This window comes from Acomys minous (assembly GCF_964271855.1).
Source record: "Acomys minous genome assembly, chromosome: 13".
Lineage (NCBI taxonomy): Eukaryota > Metazoa > Chordata > Mammalia > Rodentia > Muridae > Acomys > Acomys minous.
Window position 1 is genome coordinate 516,250 of NC_140495.1, and position 16,752 is coordinate 533,001.

At 42.2% G+C, this 16,752-nt stretch overlaps 1 protein-coding gene across 4 annotated transcripts; it reads left to right on the forward strand.

Annotated features, from left to right (window-relative positions):
• Nucleotides 1–5,282: 5,282 nt before the first annotated feature.
• Nucleotides 5,283–11,202, forward strand: LOC311580577 (C-C chemokine receptor type 1). Of its 4 annotated transcripts, XM_084752223.1 has the most exons (3): nucleotides 5,289–5,640; nucleotides 6,886–7,220; nucleotides 9,749–11,202. In XM_084752223.1, the coding sequence occupies exons 2-3, from the start codon at nucleotides 7,211–7,213 to the stop codon at nucleotides 10,828–10,830; spliced, it is 1,092 nt and encodes a 363-aa protein (XP_084608349.1). In that variant the 5' UTR covers nucleotides 5,289–5,640; nucleotides 6,886–7,210; the 3' UTR covers nucleotides 10,831–11,202. The 4 variants fall into 4 exon arrangements, 3 of the variants coding, with proteins under 3 accessions (XP_084608349.1, XP_084608351.1, XP_084608350.1); XR_014773517.1 differs by lacking the exons at nucleotides 6,886–7,220; nucleotides 9,749–11,202 and adding an exon at nucleotides 9,570–9,691 and having other exon boundaries at nucleotides 5,283–5,640; XM_084752225.1 differs by lacking the exon at nucleotides 6,886–7,220.
• Nucleotides 11,203–16,752: the final 5,550 nt, after the last annotated feature.

Consider the following 16,752-nt stretch of genomic DNA (forward strand, 5'->3'; position numbering starts at 1 on the left):
CTTGGATCCCTGGATGCCAACAAAGGCCCAGGAGAGAGTGAAAAGACAGTGTGCTTCTCCAAGACAGATACTGACTGAGGAGTCATTGTCTTGTAGATCAGAGGGACCTTGCAGGTAGCGTAGATAGAAGTCAACTCTTTAATGTTTGCCATGATCGATTTCCCGTCAGAAAGGAGATGTGTGAGCATATTTGGACATTCCAGAGACTGGGACAACAGTTCCAGGGAAGGGCTTATGAACAACAAGAGGTAGGGTTTGTGTCCAAAGATTAAGTTTACCATGCTTGACCATGGAATTGGTTTACCTGGTTGTCCCATCCCATCTGCTTCTCCTGGGAGACCTTACTTGGTTTAACAACTCCATTTACTGATTTTTATCTCATGCTAGAAAAGAGATAGACTTTCTTTTTTTTATGCTTTATTCATCACAAATTACTATCATTGTGATATCTACTTATTTCATTTGTCTTATGCTATGTTGAATAGAAATCCATAATTTTGATGTAATAAATTTCATTAATTTTTAAGTCTTGCTTCTGTTATTTAAATAGTATTTAAAGGCTTCCTGGGCTCGTCCTATGTTTTCTTCCATTGCTGCAATATTTCGTATCATTTTAAATCTTTAATCTGACATGCAGCTACGACATGCCACTCAACTTCTCAGAGATTAATTATTCCAGCCTCTGAAGTGTAGATGACAGTGACATTTGCCTGATGGGATTGCTGTGGGGAGCAACTGGCAGTGCAGACAAAGTGCTGATGTGCATGTCTGCACATGTAAGTGACTGTATGGTTAAAATACGTGCATTTAGTTATAATGTTTCTGTAAGTCATAGAACATGTGAAGATGAAGTTTAAAAAGCCAGAAAAGATGGTTCTAATAATTAAAGCTCCAGAAATACCAGCCAGAAAAGAATTTTTATTTTTTCACAATTAGAAGACAGTATCAGCAAGGGCATTAAGAAGCTTTTGTTTCTTTCTCTGTCATGTTTCTATGCTGGGCAAAGATTTGGTCTTTGCAGCTCTGTGTACTCTAAAATTGCCCAATATTTATTTCTAGTCTTTTCACTTCCCACTCTCACTTTCTTGAGTAAGAATTGGCTGCCTAAAAACAGCTGGGCGACTGTTGTTCTGTGCCACATCTGGATACTATTGTATTAAAGGCATGGCTCAGGATGCTCCCTGTGCCCTGACATGTCTCCATAATGGAACCCATCAAGCACACATTAGCTAGAGTGACACACCAGCTGGCTTGTGCATCTTGAGTAGCTTTGTCCCTCCATTTCCTTCAACAAATATACTTTACTCTGTTATTAGTTACTTTTATCATTACTATGACAGATTGTGCACACACAAAAAAGAAACTTAAAGAAGGAAAGGTTCATTTGGTTCACAGTCTTTCATGGTAAGTGTGTGAGGTGACAGGTCATAGTGCATTCAAAGAAGAAGCAAATAGAAGAATGACAGCTTTCCAACTGCCTTCTCCTTCATATTTAGCCCTAAGTCCCAGCCCACAAAATTGTTCAACCCATATTCAGCATGGCTTTTCCCACCTCAGTTAAACCTCTCTGGAAAGGGCTTCATAAACATGTGCAGAGCAGCTTTGGGTTTAAGGTGACTCTGAATCTCGTCAGGTGGAAATATCAGACAGCACAAGTCTTATCGAATTGACAATCTTGGGCCCTAAAGTCTCATATTCAACTCAATACACAAGGCACTTTCCATATCCAGAAATCTCCAGGATCTTAACAAATAAAAAATTGTTCAAAACCCTAAGTGCAAAGTATCTTATATGTCTCAGTCTATCTCTTACCTGTGAGCCCCTGTAAAATGTAGAAGTGAGTTACATCTATAAAAAATACTTTATATTGTGTATAGAAACACAACTTACATATTAAATTGCACTATAACAGAATGACTTGATGTAGTTTTAAGTAAAGGAAAAGGGGGAAATTTTATATTATAAAATCGTTCCCCTCAGAACATATTTTTTTACATTGGTCAGTATATATTTCAATATTCAGTAGCACAAAGTTCCAAAAGTTAGGAATGGAGAATAGGAAAAGAATACCAGACCAAAGCAAGACTGAAACCCAGTAGGGAAAACACCTAGCCCTGCAGCTCCATATGTAGCACCTGAGACTCATGATAGACCCATCTGATCTCCAACAGCCTTGGGAAGCCCCAGCCCTGTAGCTCCTGGGCTGCCTCTGCTCTACTTTCCTCAGTGCACATGCCACACCCGTAATGTTTCCTTCTTCCTGTGATATCCACTGAAACTCAGGTTTCACCTTCACAGTTCCATACACAATAACTTCTTAAGGCCCCTTTCAGGGAATCTGATCCCCCACACATTATGTGGCCTCCCAAGCCTATGTTCTCTCTGGAAACTGCTCTACCAGTCAGTTTCCAACACTACAAGGAGCCAGGCACACACAGACCATGTTTGCTTCTTTGGGCTATACTGAGTGATGACAATTTTAAAAATAGGAAACTGAGCATGAGTACGAAGCAGGCCAGGGACCTGTGGGAATCCAAGGGGAAGTGGGAAGGAAAAGGGGCCCCTACTATGGTGGGCTAAGACTCGAGGAACTTCTGCAAACACTATCTTGAACTATATTACAGCTTAAATGTGTCCTGAGTTCCTTGCGATCTATGTATAATAAGAATTTATTTGATGCCATTTAAAAAATTTTAATCACGTACAGCTTTCACTTTTTTACATATGCATTTATCTTATTATACATAAATATAATAAGCTACATACAGCAAGAAGAACCACAAAACCATCAGGAATTATAAAAATGTTACATTCATAATATTTTGGTTATTTGAATTTGGCAAACTTAAAGAAAACATCTTTCCTATCTTGGTGAGTCTAAAATTTTGAATGTAATCAATATCTATTATATCTCATCTCTATCAACTTAAAACATCTATCTAGACCTAAAAACATCTTAACCCGGGGCTGGAGAGATGGCTCAGTGGTTAAGAGTGCTGCCTGCTTTTCCAAAGGTCCTGAGTTCAGTTCCCAACAACCACATGGTGGTTCACAACCATCTGTAATGTGATCTGATGCCTTCTTCTGGCCTGCAGGTATACACACAGGCAGAACACTGTATATATAATAACAAATAAATAAATGTTAAAAAAAAACTATCTGGTCTTCAACCCCATTGGAGACTTGAGAAGGAATAAAAATTACTATGTGTATATTTTTTAAGGAAGCTTCTACTGTATTAGGTTTCCATATGACCCCTCAAATGTCCCTTAGTTTTCACTGTCCCTCTCACAAAATTCCCCCTCAATTCCCTCTTCTTTCCTCCTCCACATTTGATCCTCCCATTCCAGCTCAGCCTTCATCCATCCATAACTATTTCCCCTTCATAGAAATTCATCCCTCCCATAGTCCCTTACTCTATAAGTAATGTCTGTGGTCCTATGGATTGTAGCTTGCTTATCAATGATTTAACAGCTAACTCTACATATAAGTAAATGCATACCATATTTGTCTTTGTGGGTCTGGGTTACCTCACTCAGGGTGATTTTTTTTCTCTACCTCCATTCATTTACCTGAAAATTTCATTTGCTTAATGGCTGAGTAATATTCCATTGTGCAAATTTACCTACATTTTCTTTGTCCATTCATCTGTTGGTGAACATCTAAGTTGTTTCTCATTTCTGGCTATTATGAATAGAGCAACAGTGAAGCTGGTTGAGTAAGTATCTCTGTAGTACAATGTAGAGTCCTTTAGCTATATGCCTAAGAGTGCTACAGCTGAATCTCATCGTAGATTGATTTCCAGCCTACTGACAAAATACCACTCTGGTTTTCATTGAGGCTGTACAAGTTTGCACTTCCACCAGCAATGGATGAGTGCTCCCCTTTCTTCCTCACCAACATGAGCTGTTATTTGTTTTATTGATCTCAGTCATTCTGACTGATGTCAGATAGAACCTCACAGGAGTTTTGATTTGCATTTCCCTGATAGCTAAGGATGGCTAAAGGAATATTAGCCATTTGAATTCTCCCTTTTGAGAATCCTGTTTACATCTGCATCCCATTTTAAAACTGGGTTGTTTGTTTTCTTGATGCCCCAATTTTGAGTTCTTCATTATATTTTGCATAGTAGCCCTCTATAAGATGTGTGGTTAATAAAATCTTTTCCCATCTTGTAGGCTGTCACTTTGCACAAACAATGGGATCCTTTGCTGTGTAGAGGCTTTTCGGTTTCATGAGGCCCCATTTGCTAATCATTGTTTTCAGTACCTGTGCAATCTGTGTTCTGTTTAGGAAGTTTCCTTTTTCCTGTGATAACAGATTTGACCGATTTCACACTTTTCTGTCCAAGTCAGCATATCTGGGCTTATCTTGAGCTTTTTTATATATTTGAAGTTGAGTTTTATACAGGGTGCTAAGTATCGATCTATTTGCCTTCTACATACAGCCATCCAGCTCGACCGGCACCGTTTATTGACGCTGCCTTTCTTCCAGTGTCTACTTCTGCCTTCTTATCCTTGTGCCAGACCTGCTGACGTTTTTCATGTACTCTTCTACCTCGTGCTCTTACCATCAGCCTAAGTGGACAGTGTCCTCACTTGACAGGGTGGAACCCAAGACTTGGGGATGTGTAGGGACATCCTGGCCTTCACACCTTGACCATGTTTGGCCAGTGCATACATAAATCAAGATTACCAAGAATGGAAGGGGAGTCTATAGCCAAATTTCCCTGAATGTAGCCATTTTATTTTGTATAGTTTCTTTGTTTGTTTGTTTTGAGACAAAGTCTCTCTATGTAGTCCTGGATGCCCTGGAACTCACTATATAGACCAGGCTGTCATCCTGGAACTCACAGAGATCCTCCTGCCTCTGCACCTTTAATGCTGAGATTAAAAGCATGCACCACCACACCTGTCACAGAAGGGAGGAGAAGCACCCCAGATCCTGCTCTTTCATGCCATATGACCTTGAGAGAAAGAACATCGTTTGGCGTTTGGTGGGGAAGGGACTTGGAAGCAGAGGAGAGGTATGGGGAGCAGTTACAGTACAGACAGAAACGACACAGGTGCAGAGCCCCAAAGAGAAGGGGTGCCTCTGTAGGTCCTCATTCATCAGCCAGATGATTTTGAGGAACAGGACATAGAGTTCTGGTTTAGACCGTTCCATTTGCAATCTTAGAAAGGGGGGAAGGTTGCTCCTCACTGACCACAAGAACTCTGTGACTAGCCCCGCATTTACACTCCCACGCTTACACACTCAATTGCTCCATGAGTCCTGGGAACAGCTCACTGTCACTCACACAGTCCAACTCAACTCCACCCAACCCCACCCTCCACAGTCCTTGTAGGGCAGAGCTCGCTGTGAGAAGACTGGAACTTTACTGGAACGGTAGCAGAGAGGACAGAAAAACCTGAACCCCAGGAATTGGCCACCGATAAGCATTGTAGTGCTTCCTAGGCAGCCAACCATACAAAAAGAAGAACTTCACACTCCTCTTGTCATTCTGAAAGACTGTAAAACCAGAGTCCAATCTCCACCATCTCACCTTCCTACTTGTTTGGGCTCTTGAACCTTGAATTCATAAAGACTCTCAAAGGCCCGGAAACAAAATCTGTGTGGACAAAGTCCTCTGGAAACAGAGTAAGTGATGCTTGTCTTTTTATACTGTCTGTTACTGGGAAGGGCAATCTTAAAGTCATGAGTGCAACTCAGGTATCCTCAACAGTGGACAATGCTTTGAGAACCAGATAGATTTTATGTAGTCTATTGCTATAAAGCAGTTAATACTTGGAGAAATGCTGAGGGTGCTAGACATATTCCTGAGGTTGGATGTTCAGGAATAAAACTTTTTTTTCTAAAAAGTGATTTTGAGCAATTTGTTGTTAATGATTAATTAAGAAAGTAAACCAGTAAAAAGAGACAAGAAATGCCTTTCATGGAAAGTTATTGTTAAAGATATCCTTACCACACTTCCCCAAATACAACATATGAAGAAATAGTAGCAAGAGAATATACGTTAGCCAGGAGAATCATTCCAAATTGCAAAAGTGACAAAATTATGAACCAATTTCTTTTTTTTATTAATTTATTCTTGTTACATCTCAATGGTTTTCCCATCCCTTGTATCCTCCCATTCTTCCCTCCCTCCCATTTTCCCCTTATTCCCCTCCCCTATGACTGTTCCTGAGGGGGATTACCTCCCCCTGTATATGCTCATAGGGTATCAAGTCTCTTCTTGGTAACCTGCTGTCCTTCCTCTGAGTGCCACCAGGTCTCCCCCTCCAGGGGACATGGTCAAAGGTGAGGCACCAGAGTATGTGAGAAAGTCATATCCCACTCTCCACTCTACTGTGGAGAATGTTCTGACCATTGGCTAGAAGCAGAAAGACTCAAATGGTATATACTCACTTATATCTGCATATTAGCCCAAGGGTCATGTCCCACGAAAGCCTTCACTTACCAGGAAACTGAGACAGAGGGGAGGACATTCTATTGGGACTCTAGATGAGAGAAGCATGGGAGAATGGCAAAGTAGAAGGATCCAGAGGGTCCTAGAAACCTACAAGTAGAACATTATGATAGGCAGATTTGGGCCTAGGGGTCCCGCTCAAACTAAGGGACCAGCCAAGGACAATACAGGCCGTAAAACTTTAAACCCCTACCCAGATGAACCAATTTCTTAAGATTAGAACTAAAATCACAAAACCAGGACTCTTGTCTTGGAGGAGGTGGCAAGTCACCCTCTAGAGGTAGCAATAAACACATGGAATCTTGGGATGCAACTGTTGTTTTCTAACATGATGTAGGTTGATTTTGCGCTGAAGAGAGATGGGTGTGACTGGTGCCATCAAATGCCTATTTTGCCTTTACTTCCATGGGTTGCAGAGAGGTGAGACAGCTACGGATTTTCAAAACACAAGAAACCCATGGATCTTGCATAACAGTCAGCCAGAAGCTCTGAGATTCTTAGCCAGTGAGGCCCTGAACTGCTAGAGAACGTGTAGCAACGGCCTCACCCTAGGATGTATGACAGCTCTGCTTATTCATTCAAGAAGGCCTAGGTCCCTGAGCTGCTAGGAAATACACAAAAAATGGCCTCTCCGTGGAATGGAGAGCCCTGACTGGTAATGTTTGTTGATTTCTATGGCAGCCAGTTGCAAATCGTCCACAAGCTGCGTGGAGACGGAACCAATGCACACAACTGACTCTTATGAGCCACAGTAAGTATCTGGCATCACGCTGGGCCTGGGTACCTTTTAGCATCTCTTCCCAGACGCTCCACAGACAAACAGGCTATGGGACACTGCTACTGGAAGAGCTCCGGCTCTAAGATACACATGAGTACTGTGCAAGGGCCCTGGAGCAGACTTCTACAAGAAGCTATTCACAGGCCTGGGAGAGTCGATGGCAACATGAGCCTTCAGGTTTTCCTCCAACCACAGCCAGGTTCATTTCTCCTTAGCAGCAGTGTGCCCTGGAACTGCTGCAAACTGACAACTTAGGGAGAGCAGACAGAGCTGAAGTCCCTCCGTAGCTGTGGCTGTTGAACACGGCATCTGATAGTGCTGAACTCAATCCACCTTCATGGTTGCTAGAGTGCCCAAGGATCTGGGCTCCTGAGGGCCACCTTTCCCCAGATGACATTGCATCCCAACATTTGTTGACTCTGCTGTAGAGCTGTCAGCCTATCTAGATGTCTGACTGCCAAGCTGAGTGTCTGCCTCTTTAGCACCAGCAGGCTCAGCAGAAAGCAGAGATCTCTGCCTCAGTGATTCCTGACTGCCTCCGAGTTTCCCCAGTGACAGCTGACAGGGAAGACATGGAAGAGTGACCACAGCGACAAAAACAATAGAAAATGGAAGGCCCCCTCTGGCCACTTCAGCAGAACAGTCCCCCTTTCCTGCACTTTAAGTGCAAAGACCACTCCTCAGGTGGATTTGGTGTTAGGAAGCATTCCCTAAGGACCCCGGAGGGGAGAGCAGGAGGAGCGCAGGGTGAGCTCAGCATTGATGAGGCATCTGCAGCTTTACTCTAAGTATTTGGGTAAAATACTAAAACTCCGGTCAATAACAACATACTAAAATGTTTACTTTATTTTACAGTGTTTTAGGTTTTGTTTCACATGGGCCACTCTGCATATCTAAAGGATATGGGGGACATTTCAGTGCATGTGCATAGTGCGTCATGCTCAACCAGAGTAATGGGAAGTCAACCCGAGATACCTCACAAATCTGTTTTAGCTGTTTTGAAATATTCAAGTCTTATCTACCACAGTTACCTTGCTGTGCTAGAGCGCATGAGAACAGTGCTGGTGTCCAGCTTCATCCCCGTCATGGTAACTGTCCTCTCTCCATCCTCCTTCCAAACTCTCTTTAGACTCTGAAACCACTACCTGGCTTTCTAATTCTGTGAGACCAGCTTTCTAGAGATCCCATAGTATGATTTACATGGAAGAATTGTCATTGGCAGTCTAGAAAAATCACTTTCTATGCTACCTATTAAGAAACCTAGTAAAGAGAGAAAGAGTGCAAACGCTGTGGTCAGAACACCTGGTAATGGTGGGTGTTGAAGCAGGACCACTGCATGACAGCCGAGTCCTGGATATTCACTGTCTGGGGACACAGGGATGTTTTTTTATTCCCGCATTGCTTCACAGGCAATCTCAAGGCAATCTTGCTTTAAAAGGGGAAGGTGGGTAACTCAGAGCTCATGTAAGCATCTATCTCCTGTTCCATGTCTTTGGATCCAAGCGTGCCTTCCTCTCTGAGCCCATTTTCCATTTCTGTCTCCAGGTCATGACATCCTTCTAGCCTTCTCACAGTGCTCATAGAAGGTGACTTGAGTTAACTGTAAAGCCACACATACCATATAAATACCATGTGATGTGGATCAGCCTAAGCCAAACAAACAACCTGAAACCTTGAGTCTCAGTCTATAGTGATGGCTTATCCTACTAGGAATTTGCTATATCAGAGGTACTGATCTTGGGGTACTATGATTTTTGCATTAAATACATCCATTATCCCACTGCCAACTGAAAATGGCATCATCTTGACTCTTGGACAACAAGACAAAGTAATAACTTTTCATAGCTATGAAGGTTGTGTTCTTATCCGGGACTGCCCTCCTTCTCAGAGCTTTCACAGAGACTCCAGTGACACAGTCAGCACTGTGATTAGAGGCAGGGGAGCCCAGTCAGGGCTGGGGATGAACAACATATGGATTTCTACCTTAGCTCTCATTCTGTGTCTTAGGCCACATTTAAGTAATCTGGAGCAATCTGTACCTCTGTGTCATCACTCTAATGTCTTGCGCCACACTGCAGTCTACTGTGGCAATGCACACTTCAGTGTCATCGCTTCTAAATGGAGACAATTTGCCCCTTGATAGGTGTTGAACAGGAAGGTCCAAACTCAGCTATTTGGGGTCACTTAGAAATCCTTAGTTAGAACAGTGAAGTAGGATCTCCTTTGGTGTTTGCTCTATTGAACTTCTTACACACTCACTCTTGAAATAGTCGAGTAAATTATATACACACTCTTTTGTTCTGTCCCTCTCTTACACTACAGGTTCATGTGAGTAGAAAATAAAAGCTCCTTGTCCTCCACTTCACCCCTAGGATTCGGTCATCACTAAGCATCAATCACCAGTTCATTGGCTGAGGGAATGTAACTGTTGTCCTGTCTTTGTTGCCCAGGACTCTGTCTTTAGTAGAAAAGTAAATAACGAAGCCACTGTTCCTGACCAGATCCTGACCAAAAGATGGAGATTTCAGCTACCACAGAAGCCTACACTCCAACCACAGAATACGACTATGGGGACTCCACGCCGTGCCAAAAGGCTGACGTAAGAGCCTTTGGGTCTGGACTTCTGCCTCCTCTGTACTCCCTGGTGTTCATCGTTGGCGTGATAGGCAACATCCTGGTGGTTCTGGTGCTCATGCAGCACAGGAGGCTTCGGAGCATGACCAGCATCTACCTGCTCAACCTGGCCATCTCTGACCTGGTCTTCCTCGTCACTCTGCCTTTCTGGATTGACTACAAGCTGAAAGATGACTGGGTTTTTGGTGATGACATGTGTAAGCTCCTCTCTGGGTTTTATTACCTGGGCTTGTACAGTGAGATCTTCTTCATCATCCTGCTGACAGTCGACAGGTACCTGGCCATCGTCCACGCAGTGTTTGCCATGAGGGCCCGGACCGTCACTTTTGGCATCATCACCAGCGTTATTACCTGGGTCCTAGCCATCTTAGCCTCTGTTCCTGGCTTATACTTTTTCAAGGCCCAGTGGGAGTTCACTCACCACACCTGTAGCCCTCACTTCCCCTATGAGAGCTTGAAGCAGTGGAAGCGGTTTCAGGCTCTGAAGATGAACTTCCTTGGGCTAATTTTGCCTCTGGTCGTCATGGTCATTTGCTATGCAGGGATCATCAGCATTCTGCTCAGACGGCCCAGCGAGAAGAAGGCCAAAGCCGTGCGTCTGATATTCGCTATTACACTTTTATTCTTCCTCCTCTGGACCCCCTACAATCTGACTGTGTTTGTCTCTGCTTTCCAAGATGTTTTTTTCACCAATCCGTGTGAGCAGAGCAAACAGCTGGATCTGGCCACGCAGGTGACTGAGGTGATCGCCTACACCCACTGCTGTGTCAACCCAATCATTTATGTCTTTGTGGGTGAGCGGTTCCGGAAGTACCTCCGGCAGCTGTTTCAAAGGCATGTGGCTGTATCTCTGGCAAAATGGCTGCCCTTCCTCTCTGTGGATCAATTAGAAAGAGCCAGCTCTGTGTCTCCATCCACAGGAGAACATGAGCTCTCTGCTGGCTTCTGATTCAGATCCCTCGGTGTCAGCCAGGGTCTGGGAGGAGTGAGGAGATAGCGTATAGCTCTCCAAGACGGATACTGACAGCTGCCCCAGGGAGCATCCACAATCTTGTAGGGTCAGAGGGAACTTGGAGGTAGCTTAGGTATAAGTCACCTCTTTAGTGCTTTCCTTGGACTTTTCTCTGCTGAAAAGGAGATGAATGAACAAATGGGACATTCCAGAGACTGGGAAATGGGTGCCAGTGAATGGCTTGGGCCCAACAAGAGGTAGGCTCTGTGGTCATTAACAACAAAGCCACTACTTTTACTGAACCACACTCTTAATGATATGATATTCTGAGAAAATTTTAAGCTATTGTAATAAAGAAGAATTTGCGTATGTCCTTATTAACATATACTTTAAAGCATAAGATATTATATCAAAAATTCAAATGATAACAAACTAAAGTTTATTTATCCAGTTATTTTAAATAATTAGCAAAGATATAAACAGATCACAGAATAAATACAACAGCTTTGATATTGAAAATACTGGTCATAGCTGGGTGTGGTAGCACACACCTTTAATCCCAGCACTTGGGAGGCAGAAGCAGGTGGATCACTATGAGGTCAAGGCTAGCCAAGGCTACATAGAGAAACTCTGTCTCGAAAAACTAAAAAAAAAGAAGAGAAAAGAAAAGAAGATACTGGTCATAAGGAAATAACAATAAAAACGTATAAGTTATTTTGGCTGCTAAACGTAGTGAAGAAATATTTCATTAATGAAAATGCACAGTACAGGACCAAATGTGGCAAAAACACTCACTGACATGTGGTTTTGATACAAATGTAAATTAGTCTAGTGTTTCTGAAAAACAATTTTAGAAGTTTAAGATTACTGAAAAGCTCAGTAGTCCATTTTAGGGTAATATTAAGAAATACTAGTAAAATGACATAGTTTAATAATTTCAAAAATATTAAATATCAGTCAATACTAACAAATATTTTTAAAGAATTTATATTGATCTGGGAATATGTTCATAATATTATTAAATTAAAATAGAAAATTTTAAAAAGGCAAATTGATCAGCTGGCAAAGGTACTTACCACCAAGCTGGATGACCTGAGTTTAATCGCAAGAACCCACACAGTGAAAAAGAGAGTGGACTCTAACAAATAGTCCTCTAATCTCTGTATGTGCACACAGAGGAAGACATGCACAAAAGTAAATCAATGTAAAGGAGAAAAATATAGCATTCTTTCAGTCCACATTTTATATATGAAAAGAACAAAATAAAAGGATACATCAATCCATTCTTCTCTACTATAATAAAATCCCCCAAGGTATAAAGCCTGAAGGTTGACTTAGCTAGAAGCTTTGCAGGCTCATCGCAGCATCCTTCTCTGCTCAGCTCTCACGAGAGCTCCATAGATACATCACTGCACAACAGAGGCTTCATGTCCAGGGCACAAGTGAGAAGGCAACAATCACACGGGGCAGCAGGAAGCCAAAGAGCTAGAAAAGCCTGTCTCCTCTGAGGACCACCCAGGGTCCCTCCCAAGAGCAATAGCCCTGATGGTGTAATCACCTTTCACTTGGCTAAATGAAGCTAAAGGTCTCACCAACCACACAGTGAGAGTCAAACAACCAACACGACCATATCAAGGGGAAGAGACACAGTGGGTATAGGTGTGGCAGGGTTTGATCTAACAGACGGATGATTGTGTACACAAGCGACTACAGGATCTGAGACATGCTTCTATCTTCTCAACATGGCATGGCAGCTCTGCTTCCACTTTCTTCTAAATATCACATTAAATACCTATCTTGGGGGCTGGAAAGATGGCTAAGCAGTTAAAATTCTTGCTGCTCTTGCAGAGGCTTAGAGTTCTGTTCTCAACACCCACATCAGGCAGCTCACAACCATCTGTCACTCCAGTCCCAGAGAACTGGACACCCCTTCTGGCTTCATCTACTGCCTTCATGTACATGGTACACAGACAGACAGGCAGGCAGACACAGACACACAGACACGCACACGCGCACACACACACACACGTGCACACATGCATACACATGCACACACAATTTGTTACTTTAAATAAATAAATAGCTATTCTTGCTTATGCTGACCTGGAACCACACAAGAAAGAAACTCTGGGAATCCAACTGACTTAGATTGATGCACAAACCTCCACAGTGAATGAAGCTTATTTCCTTCTGTCCACTTTTCAACACTGTCTAACTTTTAACACAGCAATAGCATAAGGAAAACCACTCTCTGTGAACAGAAAAAAGAAATGAAGAATGAAGGGACAGAAAGAAGAATGGAAATAAAGCACTCAGGTTCCTTAAAGGGAAACACAACATAACCACTCCAACATGATGGTTGGATATGAACAAATCCCAGAAGCATGGCACCATTGGGTGATGGCACAAAGTTTGGTATAATCTTCACAGTATACAGAGAAGCCAGGGCACTAGGGAACAGAGGGAGAATGGGCTGAAGAGCTGGACACTGGCCAAGCAGGAAGTCAGGACAGATAGAATCTGAGTGTCCTGGTTGACTCACAACACACATTGAACACGAGCTTTAAAAGACAGGCGTTTACAAGTCAACGGCCTACAGCTGGCATGCACATCCCCAAACCTTCCAAAAGGGTAATCAAAGGAACGGCAGTTATAAAGACTTTTAATAAAGGTCTTTTCAAGTTGTGACAGGAACTCAAACAAGATTGCCCCTCCAGACTCTTCCCACCATGGCCACACGTGCATCTTACTAGGTATGTATTACACGTGTCTGCCCGGGGCCTGCGAAGGAAGCTTAGGGCCATTGCTGTGAGGTGGTGTTCCACATCTGTGGCTTCAGTCCCCTGCATGGCTCCAGTGCCTTCAGGAAGCAGCACTTGACACCATCTGAGTGCCTGTGAAGACAAATATTTTAGGGTTTGGTGGTTTGGGGTTTTTTGTTGTTGTTGTTTTGGGTTTTTTTGTTTTTATTTTTTGTTTTGGCCATTTTCTTAATTTTATATTTGATCCCTGAGAGGGGGAAATAAAGGAAAGTCTATTTTTTTTTATCTCTACCAGAAAACAAAGTTGGGAGTTGTCCTGAAAATAAATGTGATAGATGAAACTAAACATGCCCACAGAAAAGCTGCAGAGTTCATGGCTGTATAAATATTTAGGGAGCTCTAGAAGCCCCCAAGAGCTCCACTTTTATTTGGAGCAGGAATAGATAAACTGCTTCTTTCTTTCTGTGCATGTTCTGTTCATTAAAGTAAAAAGGGGGCACAGCCCTAAGGATGTTAGCTAAAGGGGGCACAGCCCTAAGGATGTTAGCTAAAGGGGGCACAGCCCCAAGGATGTTAGCTGAACAGATTCCGTAAATTTCTAGAGCCAGCATGAAGTAGTTCAAAACCAGCAGTGTGGCCTTTTCCACCTTCATGAGTTAGTTTTCAGCAGTAGTTTGTAACTGAATATGTTTTGAGTATTTATACTAGAGAGGCTAATAATACTACAAATCAGGATGGTATTTTAGAATGATAACCGTCTTTCCAGCGTCATATTATTTATAATATGCTAATTGAATGAAGTATTAGCCTACTATCAGTGATAACATAGAAAATCATTTCATAATAGTTGTGTGCATGCGCACAGATGAACTTGGATCTCATTTGCATCATACACAAGAGTTAACTCAAAATGAGTCAGAGCTTTTGCCTTCTCTTGAGACCCTACTCCTTCTACTGCGGTTGCCTAGTCTAGTCTTGCTATGAGGGTTGGCGCCTAGTCCTGTTGTGACTTGTGCTATGTGTGTTCACTGATATCCATGGGAGGCCTGATCTTTTGTGTGTTTTTTTTTAAGGGAAATTGAAGGGGAATAGATCTGGGGCAGAGGGGGAAGGCTGGGAGAAGTGGAGGGGTAGGAAACTGGCTAGGATGTAACGTATGATAGAAGAATTATTTTTTAAATAAAAGCAAAGAACCCCCCCCCCCAAATTGCTATAGATGACTTAAATGTAAAGGTTAAACAATGAAACTTTTAGAGGAAATCATTCAAGTAAATTTTCAGGACTTTAGGCTAGACAAAAATTTCATGTGTGTGCATGTAGGTGTGTTCACATGTATATAGGTGTTTGGGAATGTGTATGTATGTACATGTGCATGGAAGTCAGAGGATGGCCTAGGCGTCATTCCTCGGGAGCCATGCTCTTTGTTCTGAGATCAGATCTCTCCCTGGTGTGGGCCTTGCCGACTGGGCCAGTGAGTCCATGGGGTTACAGTGCACATGACAGCCCTGGCTCTGCTAGAGTGGCTCAGGAAAAGCAAACTCAGGTCTGTACTTGTTTAAAGCAAGTGCTTTACAGGCTGAGTCACATGCCCGTGTCTTCAAATATCTGTTTGAAGAGTTGTTAAAGAACAAAAACACAGTTCATAAATGGGGAAAAAAAGGAACCTTAATAAAAAGAATTTTATCAAAGTTTAAAACTTTTCCATTTCAAAGGTACCGTTAAGAAAATTAAAAGACAAAGAATAAAATGGAAGAAAATACTTGCAAAAACGTAGTCTGATATACAACATATTCAGCATTCATAAAGAGCTCATACACCTCAGTAGTAAAATAATGTTAACCAAAACTATACAAAAAATATGAACACACATTTCACTGAAGAAAGTAGACAAGTGAGTGAAGAAATTTTAAAATATGCTCCTTGCTATTTCTTATTAGAAAAATAAAGTCACAAAACACAGTCACATTGCTTTTTATACTCAATATAACTTTGAGAAACATTCCATAGACCAATAATGTTAACAAGGGTGTGGGGATGCAAAATTTCACAAGCTGTTGGTGGGGTTGTGAATGCAGCCACTTTGGGAAGCAGTTTATTTTTCCTGAAGACGTTAAATGTTAACTTAACAATTCCACTTCTCAATAAAAATCCATGAGAAACAAAGCATGCCCCCCAAATTTGTACTTGATCACTACTATAAATAAAAAATTATTTATTTATATCTATTTAGATATATCTACCAACTGACAAATAGATAAAAACGTTCAGTGGGGCTCTGTTTTTAAGATTTATTTTTCATTTTATGTCTGAGTATTTGCTTTCATGTATATATGTACACCACAGGTGTGCCTGGTGCCCAGAGAGGCCAAAAACAGTGTCAGATTGTCCGGAACTGGAGTTACAGACTACCAGGTTTTCATGTGGGTGCTGGAAACCAAACCCAAGTCTTCTGAAAGAGGAACAGGTATCCTATCTAGCAATCAAAATCAGCAAAATAAGCCAGGTATGGTGGCACACCTTTAATTCCAGCACTAGCAAGACAGAGGCAGGCAGATCTCTATGAGTTCAAGGCCAGCTGGTTCTACAAATCGAGTTCCAGGACAGCCAGGGCTACACAGAGAAACCCTGTCTCGAAAAACAGGAGACAAACAAAAAAGCAGCAAAATATTGGTATCTTGTATGTGGTAGGACAGCCTCAGAAACATTATGCTATGTGAAGGGCTCAGCCTCACGGAACCATCTCTTACATGATTTCACTCATGTGCAAAGACCAGAAGGCAAGTATAGAGAGGGAGAAACACCCTGAGCTGGAGACAGACTAACTGTGAAGAGTATGGGTGACCTTGTTGGAGGGATGGAAAAAGCAAACTTGGGTGATAATTGTACCAAGTAACATTAAAGCACGGTATCTTATAAACGTAATGAACATATTTTATTATATGCAGGACATACCTCATAATATTGCTAAAGTTTATGGGGTTGTTTAAACTTTTATTTTTCAACTGTGTGGTATGTGTGCATGTATGACAATGCTCCCAGAGGCCTGACAAGAATGCTGTATCCCCAAGAACTAGAGTTATAGGCAACTGTAAACCTCCTGGCATAGATACTGGGAATCAAACTCGGGTACTAGGCAAGGGCAGTACATGTTTTTAAC